This window comes from Acanthopagrus latus, chromosome 21, assembly GCF_904848185.1.
Source record: "Acanthopagrus latus isolate v.2019 chromosome 21, fAcaLat1.1, whole genome shotgun sequence".
In the NCBI taxonomy this organism is placed as follows: domain Eukaryota; kingdom Metazoa; phylum Chordata; class Actinopteri; order Spariformes; family Sparidae; genus Acanthopagrus; species Acanthopagrus latus.
In genome coordinates this window covers 22463098-22484799 of record NC_051059.1, presented here as the reverse complement: position 1 = coordinate 22484799, position 21702 = coordinate 22463098, and the positions used below count along the sequence as shown (strand labels likewise).

The 21702-nt window shown below is 44.3% G+C and overlaps 3 protein-coding genes across 3 annotated transcripts in view; 2 read left to right on the top strand and 1 right to left on the bottom strand.

Annotated features, from left to right (window-relative positions):
* Window positions 1-4887: 4887 nt before the first annotated feature.
* eef2b (eukaryotic translation elongation factor 2b) lies at window positions 4888-13248 on the top strand. The gene is made up of 14 exons (XM_037085079.1): window positions 4888-5039; window positions 6321-6535; window positions 8164-8345; window positions 8431-8642; window positions 8859-9034; window positions 9212-9317; window positions 9412-9664; window positions 9799-9994; window positions 10093-10216; window positions 10807-11049; window positions 11127-11480; window positions 11571-11753; window positions 11865-11997; window positions 12587-13248. The coding sequence occupies exons 1-14, from the start codon at window positions 5037-5039 to the stop codon at window positions 12778-12780; spliced, it is 2574 nt and encodes an 857-aa protein (XP_036940974.1). The 5' UTR covers window positions 4888-5036; the 3' UTR covers window positions 12781-13248.
* Window positions 13249-14585: 1337 nt separating this feature from the next.
* On the bottom strand, window positions 14586-19460 carry LOC119010895 (BTB/POZ domain-containing protein 2). Its single transcript, XM_037083472.1, has 9 exons — window positions 18843-19460; window positions 18635-18754; window positions 18204-18360; window positions 17742-17847; window positions 17455-17652; window positions 17148-17340; window positions 16832-16919; window positions 16587-16733; window positions 14586-15689 (listed from the first exon to the last, which is right to left on the bottom strand). The coding sequence occupies exons 1-9, from the start codon at window positions 19397-19399 to the stop codon at window positions 15528-15530; spliced, it is 1728 nt and encodes a 575-aa protein (XP_036939367.1). The 5' UTR covers window positions 19400-19460; the 3' UTR covers window positions 14586-15527.
* A 1290-nt stretch (window positions 19461-20750) lies between these two features.
* Window positions 20751-21702, top strand: part of LOC119010896 (protein unc-13 homolog A-like) — a 34841-nt gene continuing 33889 nt past the window's right edge. The window contains exon 1 of the mRNA XM_037083473.1: window positions 20751-21170. Within this exon, the coding sequence (XP_036939368.1) occupies window positions 21149-21170 (22 nt within the window). The 5' untranslated portion in view covers window positions 20751-21148. The remainder of the gene's footprint in view (window positions 21171-21702) is intronic.

Below are 21702 nucleotides of genomic sequence, written 5' to 3'. Positions count from 1 at the left end.
ATGATTGTATTTCTTTGTTAGCTTCTTTTCTCTGGGACGTTGTTAACTTAACTAAACCGTTTTTAAACAAAAGTCTCAAACTTGGCGAGAAAAGGAGACTCTCCTGACTCAGAGGTGCCGGGTCAGAATCAGAGAGAGGATTTTAATGATGCACAGATGAGACATTGTTTGTTATTTATTTATTTATTTTTGTATCAGTCTCTCTTCTGATCATGTGTTAGATACAGCACCCAATGTGAATAAATCAGAGCTCTCTGAGGCACACTGCGGAGACGGACATCAATCTTTAAGCTCATGAGCTTTTCAGAGTCTCATTACGTGATGAAATATACAAGAATGTCTGACGTTCATCCTCGTATAAGAGGTTATAGTATGTCAGGGAAAGGTTCAAGGTTATTTAAATGAATTCTGGCGGCGCCTTGGTGAGTTGTGGTTTCACTGATTCATGAAGCACCAGGGCCTGATGGATTCATTGTTATTTCATGCGATCAAAATAATTCATACAGCGTGGCCCATTGTGTGAACCCCATCTGATCACAATCCTTCACTCTTTCAAACTGTTGCCTCTTATGTATTTGTTGCATTAAAATAAGAGTAACTGCAGCGTGCCCGGTGTTATCAGTACTGTAATAAGCCTAATTGCGCTGCTATCTTTATAGTTGTTCTAGCTAGAGATTAGAGAGTTTCAAAGTGCACGCAGATATGATCAAACCAGGACATTTTAAGCACATCTCTGGATACCAAGAAATGGCTGCAGCTCATAGATAACTGCTGTGTTGTTGCATACAGGCGGTCAGTATTATCATGTCCGCTCAGATGCACAAAACTGAAGGTCAAGAAGTTCTGCCGTCTCGTCCGTACGCTTAGGATTAAAGGAGAGGATGTGTCCGACGACCCTGCGAGTGATTCACCGAGTAGCTGAGATGTACCATGAAATCAAGCAGCCGAATTCTCCTTCGCTGACTTTATTAGACCTGCACATGCAGCGTGAGTGCAACTCAAGTCCACCGAAAATGATCTCACAGTCCTCACAGTCCCATTTCCTTGAGGAGGGGTATGAAATTGAAAAGGCGCATGTTGAAAATGGCAGAGTTGAGCTGTGAAAACAGAGCTGCTGGGCCAAGAAAGCTACTGACGTGCACTCGGCTATACTTGTTTATCAGATCCATAGGGCGGATAAGAGAAACAGAGAGCTTATAGATACGGCGTTATCACTGCACCACCCGTGACACGCATGTTGGGTGGCTCTAATCTGCAGCTCGATGATAACTGATGTGCACAACATGATTAATTGCCTGCAGCTGGTGGAAATCCCCAGTGTGTCACCAGTAAGAGAAACGAAAGCCACTCTGCGTGGAGAGAAGTTGTTTGCTCAATGTTTGGAGCACTTCTTGAACGGTAATACCTTTAATTCAGCAGAAAATTGAAACGAAGTTTGAACACATGGCGACACAATATGGCGGCAGCTGAGCATCTGTTTTGATTTTCCATTTCTCTTGAACATAGTCCATATGAAATAATCATCCTCACTGGAGTTTGTTTGTTAAGGTCGTGGCTATGAGGTCAACATACATCTGATGGTCCCACCACCAGGAAAAAAAACTGTATAACTCATTATTATATTATTATGTCATTATCTCGATATAACAAGGGAAACAAGAGGAAAAAAAAACTTTGTTATATCAAGAAAACAACACAATAAGTCATTATCTCCATATAACTGTGCATGAAAAAGAAGAAAAATCCATTTTTTATGGGTATTTGTACTTTTATGAGCATTTTTTGTCAAGTCTGTAATTTTACTCGTACTTAAGTACGCATCACACAACGATATGTAGTATAACGCATGCTAGCTAGCTAAAGTTCTGATCCAAATTTGGCCAAACAATAATGATAATCATTTATTGAATTATCACTTTTCAGAAGTATCACTTAAAAGAGGGGAAAGTAATTAATTACAACCACTAAGATGACTGGAAGTCTTTTTTTTTCTCCTGGTATTGGTAATTTTACAAGTGACTGCTGAGTAGCCATGTGTTGGGGATCCCACTGCAATATGTTTTCTAATTAATTTGTAATATTTGTATCAATATATATCATAATTACCACTGTTGTCCCTAACTGTTGTTCCTGACCTCACATAATGGCTTTCTTGACTTCAGGACTCGCCTAGAATACAAAAATGCAACTGGGAATTCTTTCAGCCGTTTAGGTTTTCGGTCAGCTCTCCGATTATTTTAAAGAGCTCGGCCTTTAATGACTTCATTACTCATTAGAAGTTAAAATTCAGGTCAGTGTCCTGCAGTGTTCTTCTCAGAGAACGTGTGAGCAATAACCCATCAGAGTTTCTTCCCAAAACACAGCAGCAAACGTCTAAATCAAGCCCGATACAAAGTGTTCGACATAAAGTTTTGATTCATTTTTAAAAGCCTGATTTAGTTCGTCTTCTGTTAAATGTAGACGGCAATTAAATGCACTTCTAACTCGTTTTGTGATGAACAAAAGCAACCGATTCCTCCTCTTTCGGTGTGTACAAAAGCTTTTTCTTGGAGCGGCGCAGCCACTGTCAACATCCTTTTCTTCAAGAAGACACCAGCTGCGTTAAAGGCGTAGGAAATGTCATGCCATAAAAGCCGAGGGTTTATTTCTGACGTGAAGTCATCTGTGCTCACTTACAGAGAGTTAAGTGACTGCAGACTTCTGGAAAGAAACTTGATTTGCAGCGAGCGTGACTGTTTTCGCAGATCGCGCCAAGCTGTCAGAGACGTGACAGGGCGCACAGCTCTCAGTGTCAGTTGAAATGAGCGGGAAGTTTATTGGTTCGCGTCTCTTATTAGAAAAGCTTTTATTACCTCGTCTCCCTGTGGACTGTAGAGTCGAATAACCTTCTTCTTTACAGCCGTCCAAACTTTAATTCAGTTTGTGTGCTCTCACTGAGAACAAGAGAAGACGGGACCTCGCTCTTACAAGTCGTGCTTTACAGGAGTTCCTAATAAGTTTTTGTTTTCTCGTGGTTTTAAAACATAGAGATCCAAAAAAAGCAGAAAATAAACATTAATTTCATGTTCTGTTGCCAGGTCATAAAAAAAATAAAAAAATAAAACTGTGTTAGTAGGAATCCATCAAAATTTCTATGACATGCTCTTCACTCAGTCATGTCCATGTTTTTTAAAAAGCTTTCTCTTTCAGCACTACAATAAACCATCACGTCAGGGAGACATCTGCTCCTGTGGGGGCCCATTGTATGCCTATTATGTTACATCCATGTATTTTTCATTGCACGAGTGTGTTTCTCCTGCGAGCACGTTGAATTGAGTCCGCCGGGGTAGCAGGAAACATCCCATTACCTTCAGTATAATCGAGTGTGTATTTTCATATAGAAGCGTCCACGAGAAGAAAAAAAAAAAAAAAACACAGATTGACTGAGCCTGGACATGTTCTCATTTCAGCTTCTGTCAGGCCTCGGTGTTTGTTTTGTGGTTCTCTGCCCTCAGCTGGTGGAGAGCTGCTACGACACACCGATCAGCTTCTGTTCTGTCCACCAACCAAGATCTCTTCATGAAACAACGCAGCAGTAAAACACAGGGGAAAGCTGCAAATACAACCAGATATTATTAACATGGTCTGCATTTCAACAGATATCTCCTACCTTTATTTGTGTAAAATTCATGGGTGTAGGTGAATAACTCCTCTCCCTCTGAGACACAACTCTTACCAGAGTTTGGTCCTTAAAGTCAGTTAACGTTATTCTAATTCAGTCAAAAATAAAATCTAGACATTTCAAATGCCAGTTAATCACTCAGCTCAGACAAATTCAATTCAAAGTCTGTTTAAAGCCATTCAAAATAAATCCAGACTCGAGTTTAGGTTCAGTTGCTCTCTTCTGCCACCTCCTGCCAGACTCATATTCTTTCTCCATCACAGCAGAGGCTCACCTGGTGCCTCAGGTGTTTGAAGTGTGTGTGTGTGTGTGTGTGTGTGTGTGTGTGTGTGTGTGTGTGTGTGTGTGTGTGTGTGTGTGAAACTAATGAAATTACACCTGAAATAGTGTTTTGTAATCAGCCAAGTGTCCAAAAATGACCCGAGGCATCTCTTACTAAATAATCACTGGCTGGTATTCAAATGATTATTTTTTTTATGAATAATAAATGAGCATGTGCAGGATTAGTGTTGATTTGTGGTGATATAAGATTGGGGCCAGTTTCAATGTCCTCACGCATCATTGCAAAATTTCCACCAGACTTCATTCAACAATATGCCAATTTTAAGTTGTCTTGCTGGTTGGCAGCCCTGCACACCTGCTACAACACCGTTGTTGATCCGTCATCAAATTACATACATTTTAGCCAAATCGGCATTATATCACAGTTGACAATTTTTCTAGAAAAAGAAAAAATATATGGAAACAGAATTCTCAACTCTGCTGCTCGCCCTGTGTATTAGAGGGGTCACACTCTCCTTAAACCAACTAGTTTTTGCATGGAGTTTGGTGCGACCTTCTCACACATTCAAAAATATTACAAATGCGTCACAAAAATGTAAATTATGAGTCACTTTTGGCCTCTATTAGCGAGAAGTTGATAAAAAAAATAAAAAAATAAAAAAAAACCATAAGGAAACAATATTTTTATTGGCTTGTTCAACAAGTTAGGGGGCTTTTGGTAAAACAGAACTGAAGAAAGCAGCATTTGTTCACAGCAGCCAAACGTCAGCCCGGTTTGATTAACTCAAACTGAATAAAATGCCAATATCAAGCCTCACATGAGTGAATTAACCTGAATTCGGCCCTGTTTTTCACCCCTCGGCCCGCCTGTGCGCAGTTACGCAGCGGGCACACGTCCATGTCCCAGTCAGATGACACCGGGCTGTGGAGGAGCAGCGCCCCCTGCTGCTGCACCCTCCCTCCTGCACCACCAACACGACGGCAGCAGCGGCAGCAGCAGCAGCTCCTCCTGTCACCACCGGGACTGCCTGTCCTCAGAGGCAGAGTTTTGCAGCAATAAACCCTTCGTACAGACCAACGACCTGCCGACAAGATGGTGAGTGTCAACTTTTTTTTTTTCCCCCTCAGACGCTCGTATACGTGTTGTTGTCTCCCTCTGGAGATGTAGCAGGTGAGGGACCCGCCAGCTTCCCAGAGCCTTGTGAAATAACCTTCGGGTATAGAAAGCTCCGGGCTGTCTGAGCGGGGCTGTCAGGTGTGTGAGAGGTGGATGCACGAGCTCGGTGGTGTTGGATGACCGCATGACGCGCGTGTGTGCGCTCGCGGAGGACATACGCAGCAGCAGCCGGCCGGGTGAAGCTGCAGGGCTGTGGCCTGGACTCCCTCACGGCCCGGCGCTGCCTCCGCTGTGACGTTCATATTAAAGCCCTTAATATCGAGCTGCCTCTGTCGCATACGACGGCAGAAAACACAGCGTCGATAACGCACAGCCGAGGTCCCAACACAGACCCTGTTCACTCCAGACTGTAGATTTAGACCAGATTCGAACAGACTGCGTCACATGCACGGACGTGAGGGGCGATATAATGTATTATAGTGCTGTAGTTCAGCTGTGCGTCACCTGCATGGAAAGCTGCATTGCATTTCATTTTTTGGGGGGCTTATCATGGTGGAAGAGGATTTATAACTGCTTATAATTCATCATTAGAGGCTCTGATTGTCTCATGACGTGCTAAATGTGATATTGCTCTACTTGTTATGTAAGCTGGGTGACTTTGAGGTGGTATAGTTGTGTTAACTTGTGTTAGATCCTTATTTTTTCCCATGGTAGGAAAGTGGAATCATACTGTTGAGGCCCACACAGGCGTACAGTGAAAATGGCTACCACACTATGAGGGCAAAAATCACCTAAAATGCACCTTCATCACTTCTGTGATTGGGAGGATTTCCGCTTGAACTAAGTTAAATAATAAACTAAGTTCAGATTGAGTGCTTCCTGTTGGTCTAAATTAAGAATTTACCCATCCAGTGTACATTTCACCTGAAAATCAAGTGTTAAAGAGAAGTTTAAGGTGTGAAATGAAGAGATTTTGTCCCCCCCGTTGGTTCTGAAATGGCCCATTGAGCTGCAGCATGAGTGGTGACTCAGTAAATCCTGATCCTGTTTGCTTGTTTAGAAACCAGACGGTTAAGTCTTCACACTCCGTCCTCGCAGTTGGCCTGATGGATTCAGTTTCCAGCATGTCTTTCTTTTTATAACTCCACTTGAAATGACATCTGGTAGTGGTCATAAATAAATAGATGCAGATGATGAATAAACTGAACCTGTGCTGGTTGTGGAAAAACTGGATGAGTGTAACCCACCCCCCCCACCCAGGTGAACTTCACTGTGGATCAGATCCGGGCCATCATGGACAAGAAGTCCAACATCCGGAACATGTCCGTGATTGCCCACGTGGATCATGGGAAGTCCACGCTGACTGACTCACTGGTGTCCAAAGCGGGGATCATTGCTTCGTCCCGCGCCGGAGAGACTCGCTTCACAGACACCCGCAAAGACGAGCAGGAGCGCTGCATCACCATCAAATCCACGTACGTGCTGCAGGGAAGTGGGGTTTAAACAAACCAACACGTGAAAAGGTCTTAAAAACTTGAATATTTCTCTTTTAGAGTAAATATTCACAACTACATGAGCAACAAATATGAGGAGAGACACTTACTTAGTTATTATTTTATAGAGTTTATCCCTCAAAAAAGTTGCTAATCAGCTTCAACAACATGAGTGTAGTCACATCAGATTGATTGACAACAAAAGGAGACATCCACAATATTCCTAAATCCAGACTGGTTCACTGACATGACAGTGATTTTTAGCCAGCATGAACAAGCTCCCACAAAACAGCGCAAAACAGAAATATCACGGGTTCAAGTCATTCCATTCCCAGACGATGAGAGTTTATACATTTCATGTTAAATTCTTATGTCAGTATGAACACGTGCCAGGGGGAAAGCTTACAGTTAATAAAGGAAATAAAAACATTTGTCTGTTAGTATGAGGGGGGTCTGTAGCAGGAGTTAGACCGATTATGAGCCCAGCTGAGGTTTATATCCCACCTGTGGACCCTCGCTGCATGTTATCCCCCCGTCACTCCCTCTCACCCTGTTTCCTGTCTGTCTTTGGCTGCACAAACAACATAAAGCCATGACAAAAGGGCACAAATAACAATATTTTTTAAAATGTGCTACTTTGGCTCCGATGCAGCCGCCTCTCTCTGTCTGTAGCCGTCTGATTTTTTACACCTGTCGACACAGAATAATCAAAATCTGCAAAGTAACTAGTAACTAAAAATATCGAGTAAATGTAGTGGAGTAAAAAATCAAAATAGAATCAATCTACAGCCGAGTATTTAGTTATTTAGTTATTTTGATGAAGGTAAACTGTGTGACCAAGTAGCATTGTCTTTAATTAAAATTGTGATACAAAAATTATAATTCCCACTAATTTATTTGTTAAAATTTATTTAGAATGTTAAAATTAATTGCGTTGTGATTTTTTTCTGTGCAGCCCTGATGCAAATGTAAACTCCAAATATCCGTTAAGGACTAATTATGAGTATTGACCCTAAAAAAGCAAATCGATGTATCCGTAGTTTGTATCACAACATTATTATTGATATGAAATACAAACATTTCTTTAACTGTGTCTGGTCTGACAGTATTATGTTTCATCTATTATGCAGCCATCACTTTCTAAAAGCTGCTGGCTGATTCGTAGCCGCAGTATTTGCGTTGATTGCCGGTTGTAAATAGAATTATTCCTCTGATTTAATTAAAACAACCTCGGCAACACTTTTATAGAGGCCGGAAAGATGTAGCTGAAGCACTGCATGTTCAGAAATCTACTCAGGATGGTTCTTTACTCAGGATTCCAGTTCTGGTAGACGCGAGAGCACAAACATCAATTTACATCATTAATTGTGTGCTGTAATCGTTCCAGTCGAGCTGGTTTCCATCACCTGAACTTGGATGATCTCTGTGTGACTCAGCACATCTGCCCTATTTCTGGCTCAGTGGAATCCAGTATTGTTAGTTCAGACATGTACTTATTTAATTTAACTTTATTGATCCATTCTGTCCTTCACATGTATTTTTAACGAAGAGGTGGTGCTGGCAGGTGATCACGTCTCCAGCCGTCTCATGTTTCCCTCTCTGCCGCTCAGGGCCATCTCTCTGTACTACGAGCTGGAAGAGAACGACCTGGCGTTCATCAAGCAGTGTAAAGATGGAAGCGGCTTCCTCATCAACCTGATTGACTCCCCGGGTCACGTTGACTTCTCCTCTGAGGTCACCGCTGCCCTCAGGGTCACTGATGGAGCCCTGGTGGTGGTGGACTGTGTCTCAGGTAAGAACGTATCTCACACACGCACCCACATCACATATACTCTCTCTCTTCACGTCCGGGCTCACCTGGTCGTTTTCGCTGACAGGTGTGTGCGTGCAGACTGAGACCGTGCTGCGGCAGGCCATCGCTGAGCGCATCAAGCCGGTGCTGATGATGAACAAGATGGACCGCGCCCTGCTAGAGCTTCAGCTGCAGACGGACGAGCTCTACTCGACTTTCCAACGCATCGTGGAGAACGTCAACGTCATCATCTCCACCTACGGAGAGGATGAGGGTGGACCCATGGGCAACATCATGGTGAGGGAGCGGCTCAAACAGCGCTATTTTACTTGTCTCAAAATCAAAATATTGCTCATTTTCTTCTTTATCATCATCTGTCGTTGCCTCTAAAAGCATTAGCGTGTGCTTAGCGAGCACTTTTACCCTCGTCTCTAGTCTCGAGGCCCTGCCACTCAGACACAAATCCATGCTGAACCAGGAGAGAAATGTTACTCTTCTCTTTATTGTCCTCAGATTGATCCTGTCATTGGTACAGTCGGGTTCGGCTCCGGCCTCCATGGCTGGGCTTTCACCTTGAAGCAGTTCGCTGAGATGTACGTGGCTAAATTCACCAAAGGAGAATGTAAGCTGGGACCGGCGGAGAGGTGTAAGAAAGTGGAGGACATGATGAAGAAACTGTGGGGTGACAGGTAAACACGATGGAAAAAGTACAAAAGATTAACACGAGGCTGAAAAACGGCGTCCCTGCTACCTGGAACCAAAGTCGCCCTTTAAAAAACATTTCTAGCGCACACCATCAAGTTTTCATGATTGTAACCAGTCATTTCAGTGCTGTGATGTTTTGCAATAATTTGTTTGACACGCAGATATTTTGACCCAAAAGCCGGCAAGTTCAGTAAGACCGCCACGGGTCCCAACGGCGAGAAGCTTCCCCGCACCTTCTGCCAGCTCGTTCTGGACCCCATCTTCAAGGTGAATGGAGAAAAAGGTGACATTAATCCGTCATTTGTGTGATACTTGCAGGGCTGGAGGTTGAGTTCTTTCCCCTCTCTCGCTGTCCTTCAAGGTGTTTGACGCCATCATGAATTTCAAGAAGGACGAGACGGCCAAACTCATCGATAAACTTGGCGTCAAACTGGACTCGGAGGACAAGGAGAAGGAGGGGAAGCCCCTGCTGAAGGCTGTGATGCGACGCTGGCTGCCTGCCGGAGAGGCTCTGCTCCAGATGATCACCATCCACCTGCCCTCCCCCGTCACTGCACAGAAGTACCGCTGTGAGCTGCTTTACGAAGGGCCGGGAGACGACGAGGCCGCCATGGGTCAGTGGAACGCCTCCAAAGCACGTCTCCAGAGAAGACACGGAGCATTTTGATGATGATGATGGAGCATAAAATAATTGGCTTTATTTGGGCTGTGCTATATTCAGGCCTCACTGTCTCTGCTGTCTTCTCAGGTATTAAGAACTGCGACCCGAAGGCTCCTCTGATGATGTACATTTCCAAGATGGTCCCAACCAGCGACAAGGGTCGCTTCTATGCTTTCGGTCGTGTGTTCTCTGGCAGCGTGTCCACCGGACTGAAGGTTCGAATCATGGGGCCAAACTTCACCCCTGGCAAGAAGGAGGATCTCTACATCAAACCCATCCAGAGGTGGAAAAACCCACTATACATGGGAATAAAGAAACATGTTTTCTAAACTCAAGTTTTCTCTTCTCACAGCTTTTTATAACTTTTTCCTCTTCCTGCAGGACCATTCTGATGATGGGCCGGTACGTGGAGCCTATTGATGATGTCCCATGTGGCAACATCGTGGGTCTGGTTGGTGTCGACCAGTTCCTGGTTAAGACAGGGACCATTACCACGTATGATCAGGTAGTGTCCTGCTCTTTTGTTGTCGTTTAGTCACTGATGTACTAATCAATGGATGATGTACAGGAGTCCTGAGAGGAAAGTGAAAAAAATTAATAGATGGGATATGCAGATAGATTTTAAAAGATAAATTCAACTAAAAGTGAAACTGTTTTGTGGACCACGAAACTTCTCATGACTTTAACTTCAGCATGTGGGTGAGAGGATAATGGCTTAATTTACATTTTTACTTATCTTTGAAAAGTTTTGTTTTTCTTCCTCCTTGATCCCATTTCTAAATTACATTTTTAATCTGTGAAAAGAGGTGAAACATATGAATACATCAATAATTAAATAAGGCAGGTGATTTTTTTTCTTTGCCAGAATGAAAAAGATCATCTTGGCAAAAACTTTTTTTCCTTTAAACTTGTTCTTTGGTCACACACACGGGGAAAAAAGCAATTTGGATCACACAGAAAACTGAAATTGATTTTTTTCCTTTCTTTCTAATTGGCCTCTCAGGGCTTCCATACTAATGAGTTACTTATACAAGTTCTACCTGTTACAACAGCACAAATAGAGCAAGTCTTCGAGCTCGGTGTCTCTGTCCGCAGGCCCACAACATGAGGGTGATGAAGTTCAGCGTGAGCCCCGTGGTCAGAGTTGCCGTGGAGGCCAAGAACCCCGCTGACCTGCCCAAGCTGGTGGAGGGACTGAAGCGTCTGGCCAAGTCGGACCCCATGGTGCAGTGCATCATCGAGGAGTCCGGGGAGCACATCATCGCTGGAGCCGGAGAGCTGCACCTCGAGATCTGCCTGAAGGACCTGGAGGAGGATCACGCCTGCATTCCACTGAAGGTGACGAGGCATCAGGATTTATTCACATGAGCCTTTTTACCTTTAATTATATTTTGTGTTTTTTCATCCCTTTCCAGAAATCAGACCCAGTCGTGTCTTACAGAGAGACAGTGATGGAAGAATCAGACCAGATGTGTCTGTCCAAGTCCCCCAACAAGCACAATCGGCTCTTCATGAAGTCCCGCCCGTTCCCCGACGGCCTGGCTGAAGACATCGAGAAAGGGGACGTCACCGCTCGACAGGAGCTCAAGGCGCGTGCCCGTTACCTCGCCGAGAAGTATGAGTGGGAGGTGGCAGAGGCCAGGAAGATCTGGTGCTTCGGTCCAGACGGCACCGGGGCCAACCTGCTGATAGACATGACAAAGGGGGTCCAGTACCTCAACGAGATCAAGGACAGCGTGGTGGCCGGGTTCCAGTGGGCGACTAAAGAGGTGAGCAGCAGTGAAAGAGACTGAATCTGTGGCTCTGTGTAATCGTTGCTCAGATTTCTTTGACATGCAGTCTCTGTCCTGGTCCTGCAGGGTGCTCTATGTGAGGAGAACATGCGCGCAATCCGCTTTGACATTCATGACGTGACGCTGCACGCAGACGCCATCCACCGCGGCGGAGGACAGATTATTCCCACAGCTCGTAGGGTCCTGTACGCCTGCCAGCTCACTGCCCAGCCACGACTCATGGAGCCCGTATACCTGGTGGAGATCCAGGTGTGTGTGGAGGAAACGTTGCCATAAGATTCTTCAAGTGTACCATTTGTGATTTTATTATCTCCGTGTCACTTGACTTACTGTCACGCTGTCCTCTGTTTCCCCGTGCAGTGCCCGGAGCAGGTGGTCGGTGGGATCTACGGTGTGTTGAACAGGAAACGAGGTCACGTGTTTGAGGAGACGCATGTGGTGGGAACTCCCATGTTTGTAGTGAAAGCCTTCCTCCCTGTCAACGAGTCCTTCGGTGGGTGTTTGTGATGAATATTGCATGAATCTTATACATTTACGGCAGTTTCACCTGAATGTGATGCTTTTTGATTCAACCATATGTTTGATTTAAGAATAATTTGCTTTATTTAATTATCTGGTCTTGGTTAGTAATTTAAGAGAAGCAGAAAGACTTGGATGAAGTTCACTAGAGATTATTTAAGATTCAAAAATGGATCTTTGATGTGTCTTAACCTGAAAGTCCACGAATTTTTACATTCTAACACAAAATAAACATGGTAGCTCCAAAGAAGACGGTTGTATTTGCTAACTAGAATGCCAGTAGAGTGCCTACCTCCACCAGTCACCTTTATCTGCATCATATTGTACTCACTTATAGAGACTAGCCACCTGAATATGGCAGATGTCTTTCGTCGAGATCGTTACATCATTTTGTCAGCCATTTTTCCAAGTTGTTGTGGGACTTCAGGGGCTTTTTTTCTGTCTGCAACTCAATTTTCTTTCACCTCATGAATGCCCTGTAACTCCATTGTAACACAGATTGCCGTCAGGATCAGGATCGCAGGGGGTTAGACGTTTATTTCCTTATTCTTTATTTCCTCCAGGCTTCACAGCTGACCTGCGCAGCAACACTGGAGGCCAGGCCTTTCCTCAGTGCGTGTTCGACCACTGGCAGATTCTCCAGGGAGACCCCACCGACCCCGCCAGCAGACCCTACCAGATTGTCGGGGATATCAGGAAACGCAAAGGTCTGAAAGAGGGCATCCCCGCCCTTGACAACTACTTGGACAAACTGTAAACACTGACCCCTGGATTATAAAATACCAAATCAATCTCTAAACCCTACCCCGTGGGCACTTTAAAAATCTTTGCACAGGCTTACAGATACATCGCACAATTTCTTTTGACTGGAGCAGAAACAAAGCTTAGGCTTCTGTTGTAGGCTAGTGGAGGCAGCAGTGCTTTTTTTCATTTCACAGCTACAGTACACCAAGTGCCTAGGGCGAGGGTTTTGGGGAACAATTGGATCAAAGCAGTCGTATCTCTCGTTTCTTCTCTTCCTCCACATCATCCCCCCCCCTCTCATCTGCCAGGATGGGTCTGTACAGTGCACTGTGATACTGCTGCAATAATGCATATTGTAAATGGAACAAGGCCAGATGAAACAATTGAAACCACCAATAAAGTGTTACAGACATCAAAATCCCTGGATTGGACCTTTGTTCAGTGGATGAAATTAATAAAAATGTTCGACTCACGATGAAAATGTGACTGTTATTTACCCACTGGGCTGAAAGTTATCAGATCGCTTCTTTTTATTATTATTATTTAACAGTACGACAGAGTTTTTTTAACTGGTTATGAAACAGTCTCAATTCAATTCTGGTTTCTGTATGAGACCCAGAGAAGCAAATGAGACCCATCAGGGACAATATTCACTGATGAGTCATTCTTAACGCCTGTTACAAGGTCAGATTCCAACTTTTCGAGGTTGGATAAGTCAAATTAAAACAATTTTGAATGAGGTGTTGTGGATGAATTGAGGAGTCTCGCAGCCTGGGGAAATAAGCTGCTCTGTAGTTTGGTGGTACCAAGAAAATGTGCACTTACCAGTCTTGTCAAGATCCTGCCAACAATTCTCGTTCATCAACCCAGGTGAGGAAGGAGATGATGCCATATGGTTTTAGTACTTTATGGAGCTTGATCGAGGAGTACAGGACCAACAATTTTATGTAGTAAGACGGTGTAATGTTCTGAAGGACACTTTCCGGTCTGGACCTTTGGAGCCAGACTTCTGTGCTGGTTGTATTGAAGTCAGTGGGAGAAACACATTAAAACCCAACATGTCTACATAACAGGACTTTTGATGTAAATGACAGAACATGCTTCAGAGAGAAGGTTAACCACTGATTAATAGTCTCAACAAACGTGACAGGTCGAACTGACTCCCACTGATGTGACTGCAATGACACCAGGTGCTCTGCTACAGTCTTGTAAAGGACAATCTGTCGATAAAAAGGTCAGTGGTTAAGCATCTCTCTGAAGTGTTTTCTCTCATCTTCTGGAGGCATTTCTTCATCAGACACTACACAGCATATACATGTAGGGTTTTACTGTTACTACATGCACTTTCCATTGACTTCATTACAACCAGCGCCAAAGTCTGGCCCCAAAGCAAGATTCCATAATGTAATGACCCTCCCTTCATTTTTAAGGTTCCTTGGACTGTGTCTATTTAACCCTGACAAAGAATATCCATATCAGGCTATACCTGAACCCCAAATACAGTATAACCCTTCCCGTACAGTTCACCTTGCTATAAATGTTGCACAGCCAGGTTGCTTCTCTCTCTTGCTTTTAAAGAACATGCACATGCTAGTCAGCGATGGTGCTCATATCTATTTTCTCCTCTTCATTTTTCAGTAAATGATCTCTCCAATTCCAGTGTGATTGTTAAGCTAAGCTAAGCTAAGCTAAGCTAAGCTAAGCTAAGCGGCTGTTGGGTTATACTTGCCGTACAGACATAAGAGTGTGTCGACCTTCTCCAGACCCAAGCGTCACTCCTGAGGGTGGGTACTCTTCCAAATGAACAAACAACCACAGTACATTTTCCTCACTCTTTAATCAATAGTTATTTCAAGTTACATATATAATGTTAATAAATGCCACTTTAATATACGGCCCTTTAAACGTCCGCACCAAGAGGGAAAGCTCTTCCGCCCATACTTTTTAAAACAAAGCTCAAAAGAATCATATCTGAAGAGTTAGTGTGCATTCATAGAACAACCAAATGAACATATGCAAGGCCGAGAAGTGCAAGGTTTCTTGGGTATAGGCAACTACCAAGCAAGGACACGAGAAATTGCAGATTGTACTGTATGTAGAAACCCGGAAAAATTGCTTACCATGACCATGTTGATAAGATTAATATGACGTTTGGTTCAAATTCGCCAAGAGTTCAGAAAAGCCGATGAGGTCTACGGGGAGCTATGGAAGTTACAGCTGATGTGGGATTCAGTGAAATGCTGGTCTGTACTGAACGATGACGGGGAACTTGTCTTGGCGAATCTGATAAACTGTACATTCATACAGTTGTGACTCTCCTTGGCAATAACGCTGCGGAGAACAGGAAGGGGAATTGTACAGCTTAAGTAGAATTCAGTGTCAAGCCTTGTGCCGTCAACCCACAGCAGTGACATCGATACTGTGAATAATCTGAGAGGCTCCTCCCTCCCTCTCCTTCCCCTGTGGAGTCGGTTACAGTCATGTCTGATTCAGAGGCTGGCATCACTACAACACAAGGCGATTAAAGGAAGCCGCTGAAAAAGAGAGAGACAGCATCTCAAATGACAAGCTACGCCCCATGTAGTGACCTACATCACTTTACGGCTATTTGACCACCCGGGTCAACGGTAGTGCACTATATGGAGATAACAGTATGATGTCTGAGAGATCAGTCCCCAGTGCGGCTGCTGAGGTGGGGCCCCGCGCTGGCGTCAATTTGTCACATTTGATGGTTTATCGTTGCTACGTTGTTGGAGGTGACTATGTGTAGAAGATGACCTCGGGAATCTGTCCGTCCTCTACTGAAGTGCCATTGTTGTTGCCCGCCGCGTAGCAGAAGGTGAAACACGTCTTTGTGCCAGTGGATGATGACTCATGTGTTACCTTTCGCATTCCTTTAGTACCATAATGAGAGTCTGGACCCTGAAAGACAAACAGAGAGGGTGAACACACTGCCGGAGCCAAAACTGCAGAGTGAGAGATTAGATCTCATTTATATTCTTTGAGAGTTAATTGAATATATTTTCAATTTTGTCAGGCTGTGTAAAACTTATCACCATTTCTCGTTGTTCTATGACATCTATAGATTTTCATACAACTTTTTAAAAGTAAAACTCAATTATATGAGGGGTGATCTCCTTTCTGTGATTCCGCGCTGAAGCCATTTCTTATCATTTTTTTTATCAGCCTTCCAGTTGTCATTTTGCTAGGCATGTTACTTATGCAACAGTAAAATCCACCATTTCTCCAGTAGTTGATTAGCAGGTACAAAAGTTAGCTAACTATCTTCGTGTTAGACAGTCTAGCCCCATTCTTGTTCTACTTCCCCGTCTGGTGTGAGATGTTAAGGAGACAAACAAACAGGATTGTTTCATTTTAAATATTAAACTAGAATTACCACCTTGCATTGCCTGTCTTGGCGCACCAGTCAAGTTGGTGTTGATTGATGGTCTGAGCATTTTTTGCAGAATATTATAACGTCATGGTCTAGTTGACCTTTTGGATATAAAATGTTATGTCTTCATCCTTTTATCCTATTACACATTTGTGAAAGATCTTTGATGAAAAATATATGTTTTGTGAGGTCACAGTGACCATGACCAAAATCAGAGCATCAGATATCGGACGGACGGATGGATGTACGGAAAACCCTAAAATATAATGCTAGGCCACAGCTATCACTCCTGTGGAGGCATAGAAACAAGCATTTTTCAAGGATTATATGAATTCAAGTGTATTCTTAACATTGAAAACAGTTGAAATTTGGTATTAATCAAACCTTCAAGACTTTGTACAAACCCTTCCAAACACATGACTGACCTTCAGTGTAGCGCAGGCAGTGTAGTTGACGTTGGGTAAGATCTCCACTGGTTCTTTGAACATGACTCTGAAGGTGTTGGCTGACCCATCACAACTGAAGCCTGTATCATTCTGGCCCAGCACCGTGTTACTGTCTGTGTGAATGATCTGCGTCGAGAGAAAGAGAGCAGTGAAGATATATCATACAACTTGCCGACAACATGTGATGGAACCAGACAGAATTTCTGAAGCGCTCGGGTCCACACCTGTATGTTAACTTGGTAGTCTGTGGGTCCGTGTATAGAACCATAGAGACCGAACCCAACCACGAATATCCTTCTGTTTACTGAGAACCTGAGAAGAAAAACACACAACAGGAATATGTCAGGAAATGTGACTGTGTGGAGACCTACGTGCATTATGTGCACCAGACCCTTCTTTCACAGGAGACAGGAAGTCCAACTACAATGACAATGTTGAGTTTGTGATACATTTTGACGGACAGTTGTTTTCAAGCTGAACAAACGGACACTATTTGTACAGAATTTCTCCCTTTCAGCTGTAGCTCTGCTCCTAACTCACCGTATACGGTCACTTGTCCCGCTGTAACCCCAGCGGCTCTCCACTTGTCCGAAGCGGGTGATGCTGCACTCCTTCCCGCGGAGACAGCAGCGAGGCCGGTCAATGAAGTCCACACGAGGCTTTGGGTTTACTGTGAAGTGGAGGAAGAGACTCACCACCTCTCTGTCGGTCAGAATACTGGACTGGGCTGGACCTGAAGGAATTATGACGAGACCAAAGGATAAAGCTCAGGGTCTTGAAGCGCAGGATGTGTACGTGTGTGTGTGTTTCCTGACAGTAAATCTACAGTGTAGGTTTGTCTGTTTACCTGCAGCAAACTCCTCAATGGTCATGAGAGGGAAGCGGATGAGCGTGAGAGCTTTGCCCAGGACTTTGCGCTTGTTTTCTGGTGTGGGCTGCAGCTGCTGCCTGTGAGCCTCCGCCTCTGCCCAACGCACCGCGGCGCCAAACAAACGCACCTCTCTCACCCCGAGAGTATCCCTCTCCAACACTGCCACCAATGTGTCTACGGGAAGCAGAGATGAGAGATCAATCAGTTTGGCTGTTATTCATAAAATAAATATACAGATGACAACAATCACAAGGCCACATTACCCAGATCTATGTCTGTGAAGCCTTCAGCGGCGAGAGCATCTCCAGTGTTCTTATCAATGTTTTCTAGACAGAGGCTGGCAAGTTGAGGCTCATCGAACAAACGCGCCTGAAACGAAGAACACACAAATTAAAAAACACATTCTTACTACATGGAGTAGCTAGTAACTCAAAATTGACGACTGCAATAAAGAAAATGACAATTTAATATGAAGTGTACGATCCACAAGTAGGACCAGATCTCAATCCTTCAACCAAAAAGGATGGCTATGGTACTGGAACTGCCATTGTAATAAAATTAGCAGAAAAAACAGATATATAAATTGATAGCCACAACAAACCCTACAGTTTCAGCTCTGTTACACATTATTCTTGCAGTTTTAGCACACAAAACAATATCAGGCAGCAAAACTAGGAGTTGCAAGAAGCTGTACAGATGCTTCTTGCAACTGGGTGGACGCAGACCTGTGTGAGCAGCATGAAAGCGTTGTCTGCTCTCAGGTTCTTCTTGAGGAACTCCACACAGTGAGCCTCCAGGGCCGGCACTGCATACTTCTTAGCTGTGTATAGTGTGGTCATCACCGTCTCAGGCCCGATCTGGACCTCATCAGAGTACAGAAACCTGCAGGAAGACATTTAAATTTGTGTTTATTTATTTATTTATTTATTTATGAATTTCTTGCACACAATATAGAGGTGATGTGTTGGTATGTAATGTTATGTGGCGTTGTTTCAGCTTGTTTTAGTTGCACATTCTTGCCGTTTGTCAAAGCTAGTATGTTCTTGGGAGGTTAAAAAAAAAAAAAAAAACAAAAAAAAAAAAACACGCCCACAGGACATGCAAATCAGTTTAAATGGCAGACTCCCGCTCTCCTCGTCACACACACACATCTTACTTCAGCAGGGCCAGAAAAGCAGCTGGTTCCACATCAGGAAGCTCGATTTCCGTTGAGGTCGTCGCCATCCCACCGTTGAACATGGCATCAAACACTGCGCTCCCAACCGCCAGAACAAACCTGTCAACGGTTAAACAGAGGTGACGTCTTCTCGCTTTGCGGATTCACAGTTAGCTAGCTAATTGTTCCGAATGCCCCTAAAACTTACCTGTGCGCAGGTATCCTCTGAACTCCCATTCCTTTGCCCACTAGAAAATGAACGTCGCTGAGCACTTCATTGTTGAAGAGGAAAGCGAACCTCTCCTTCACGGTGCTCTTCGTCGCCTGCCAGTTGTATACTGGCTCTCGGTACACCAGCACGGACGCAGCTGCCGGAGTGGCGGTTGGTGCGTTCGACTGGGACGCGTTTGACGCTGCGGTGGTTGCCATGTTGGACGCCGGGGTGGACATGGCTCCCGCTGCCGCAGCACCTGCCGCAGCGGACTGCTGCAGGGAGTTCTGCGCAGTCGGCTGGGCTCCGGTCGAAACACCGTTGCTGTCTCCGCCGCCAGGCCCCAGCTGCGGGTTGGGTCGCCTCGCAGCTCCCTGTGCTCCGCCGCCCGCGCCGACCGCTCCGCCGTTGGACGCTGGCATGGAGAAAACGCTGTTACTGGGCTGGCTGTTTCCCAAAGGACCCGGGCCGGAGAAATTAAGGCAAGGAGGCCTGCCGCTGTTGTCTCCAGCAGCCATCTTGAACCTAGTGTAGGCGTAAACAACGCACTTCATCGCATTGTGTATTTCTTGTAGTCTCGCGGTCGTAGCGGCCGTATGCTGCCCCCTGGCGGCTGTTTTAGGTACTACATAATATTCACCATTTGAACAAGAGGGACAATTTCCTCTCAAACTAGTATTAATCAATAACAAGCAGGCTGCCAGGCGTCTGTTCATGAGTGATTATTACTGAAATGCCAACTTTTTATGGTAAATGCTTATCATTTGCTTTGGTTGTCTCTCTGTTCTAAAGAGTGTCCATAGAGGTTGGTTTAACAAACAAAATGAAAACAACAGAATATTAATTCATGAATTTACAACATGTCCATTCATGTGTGCCTTAAACTCCAACCGATATTAGCCACAACTGGTCAGGTCACATTTGCTGGAAACCTCTGACCCAACATATCACAAATAATTATCCAGTATTACAGTCATCATTATTACTGACTGTAAATTCTTTCTAATTAAAATTAATTTGTTCTGCTGTTAATAAAACACATTACTACAATAAAATAGGATCTGATGAAGAAGACAAGTCTAAGCTCACTAAGACTAATCAAAATTAGTTTGGGATATTTTAGTGTTTCAGTTGATTGTTTCATTCTGTAACATATCACAATTGTTACTATTTATATTTGTTAAATTAATTTAATTGTGTGGCTCTTCTAGACTTTCCAAATGTGATTGGACTAATTGGCTCAAATTATAAATCATGATATGAGTCATTTCACGTCATATTGTTTTGGTGCATTCGAGACGTGAAACGTGATGTCAGTGACATATAAGGAAGGCTTCAGGTGAAAATCACAGACGGGCTTCCTTTCCTGCAGGAAGTGAGAATGTTTTGGTGTATTTACAATGTTTTATTTCCAACAGTGGTGTTGCACTAAGAATCTGTGGGGGGGCAGATCGCATCAAATGCCTGTTTCTACATAATGTTGCTTTAACAATAAACTTCGTTGTCCAGAATGTAATGAGGAAATTGCAAAATTATAAATAACCTTGTATCATCTGTATCATAATATATTTGTATAAAAAAAGAGGTTTCACATTTGGTGCATGACGGACAACATAAAGCTGAGATCTTCCATCCTTTCAAACATCATGATGCAAACACATGATTATCATATCACAGGAGTGCTCTGTAGGTTTTAAACGGGCAGTGGAACAGGCAAAAAAAAAAAAAGAAAAGAAAAGAAACTTAAAGAGATTTTAGATGTTGTTTACAGAGCAGGGTGCATGACTAGAAAGAAATAGAAGAAAGTAATGTCTTGATAATAATGAATGAATCATAACAGGGCAGTGCCCCCCCCTTCTCCCCCCCCCCCTTCTCTGCCTGCTACTCATCAACCGTGACGTCAGGGCGGCGCGGTGTGGCGCGGGGGAACTGTCCTCGCGCGGAGGGTGCTGCTGAAACAAGATGGCTGTGCGCGCAGGAGGAGCAGCAGCGGCGGTGGTGGAGAGCTGAGCAGCAATGCAGAGGAGGAAGAAGAGGGGGGCGAGGAATCCACTCCTGTGTGTCTTGTCCTGCCAGAAGAGAGCAACAGCCCCGCAGAGAGACAGACGACTTCGCTTCTGAGATGATGCTGCCTTGTTTCCGGTGCCATTTAGGCTAACGGTTCGGCGGTTAGAGTGCTGTTTCTTTTTTCTTTTTTTTTTCTTTCTTTTTTTTTTGTAACCAAGAGACAAACGGACCGACCAAACAAATCACGGAGCACTCAGTAGAGGACAGAGCCGGGGACGCTCACGCCGCTGTCAGAGATGTCCCTGCTATGTGTGGGAGGTAAGAGAGAGGACATTAAACGGGGGATATTTAAACCCCTCTATGGTTGGTGTTAATGAAGTGTCACTTGCTCGTATTGAACTGCACCAGTTGTCTGACTGAGCCTGCGGACTATCAGCTCCGTGGAAAAGTGTGTGTAGCCCGGGCAGAGCCGGCGGAGGGTTTGTGCTGAGCAGTCATTAAATCACACAGCAGCTCTACACACAGTGAGGGGGGGATGCCGCTGTGTGGAGATACTTTTTGTGGCTGTATGACATGTCTGTTTATTTAATTTACTGTTCATCTGCGAGAATGAGTTCCCTGACAGCTAAGAGCAGGGGAAGAGATGAGAGCGAGAGAGAAACAGCATTGTTGTCGTGACTGTTAACATCCATGGGCTGAATGAGTTTCCTATAAATGTCTACATGGAGGAGGAGGAGAGCCACGGATTCCTCCCCTGGAGAACACTGTTGCGGTTTCTCTCCCTGTGTGTGTAAGTGTGTGTGTGTGTGTGTGTGTGTGTGTGTGTGTGTGTGTGTGTGTGTGTGTGTGT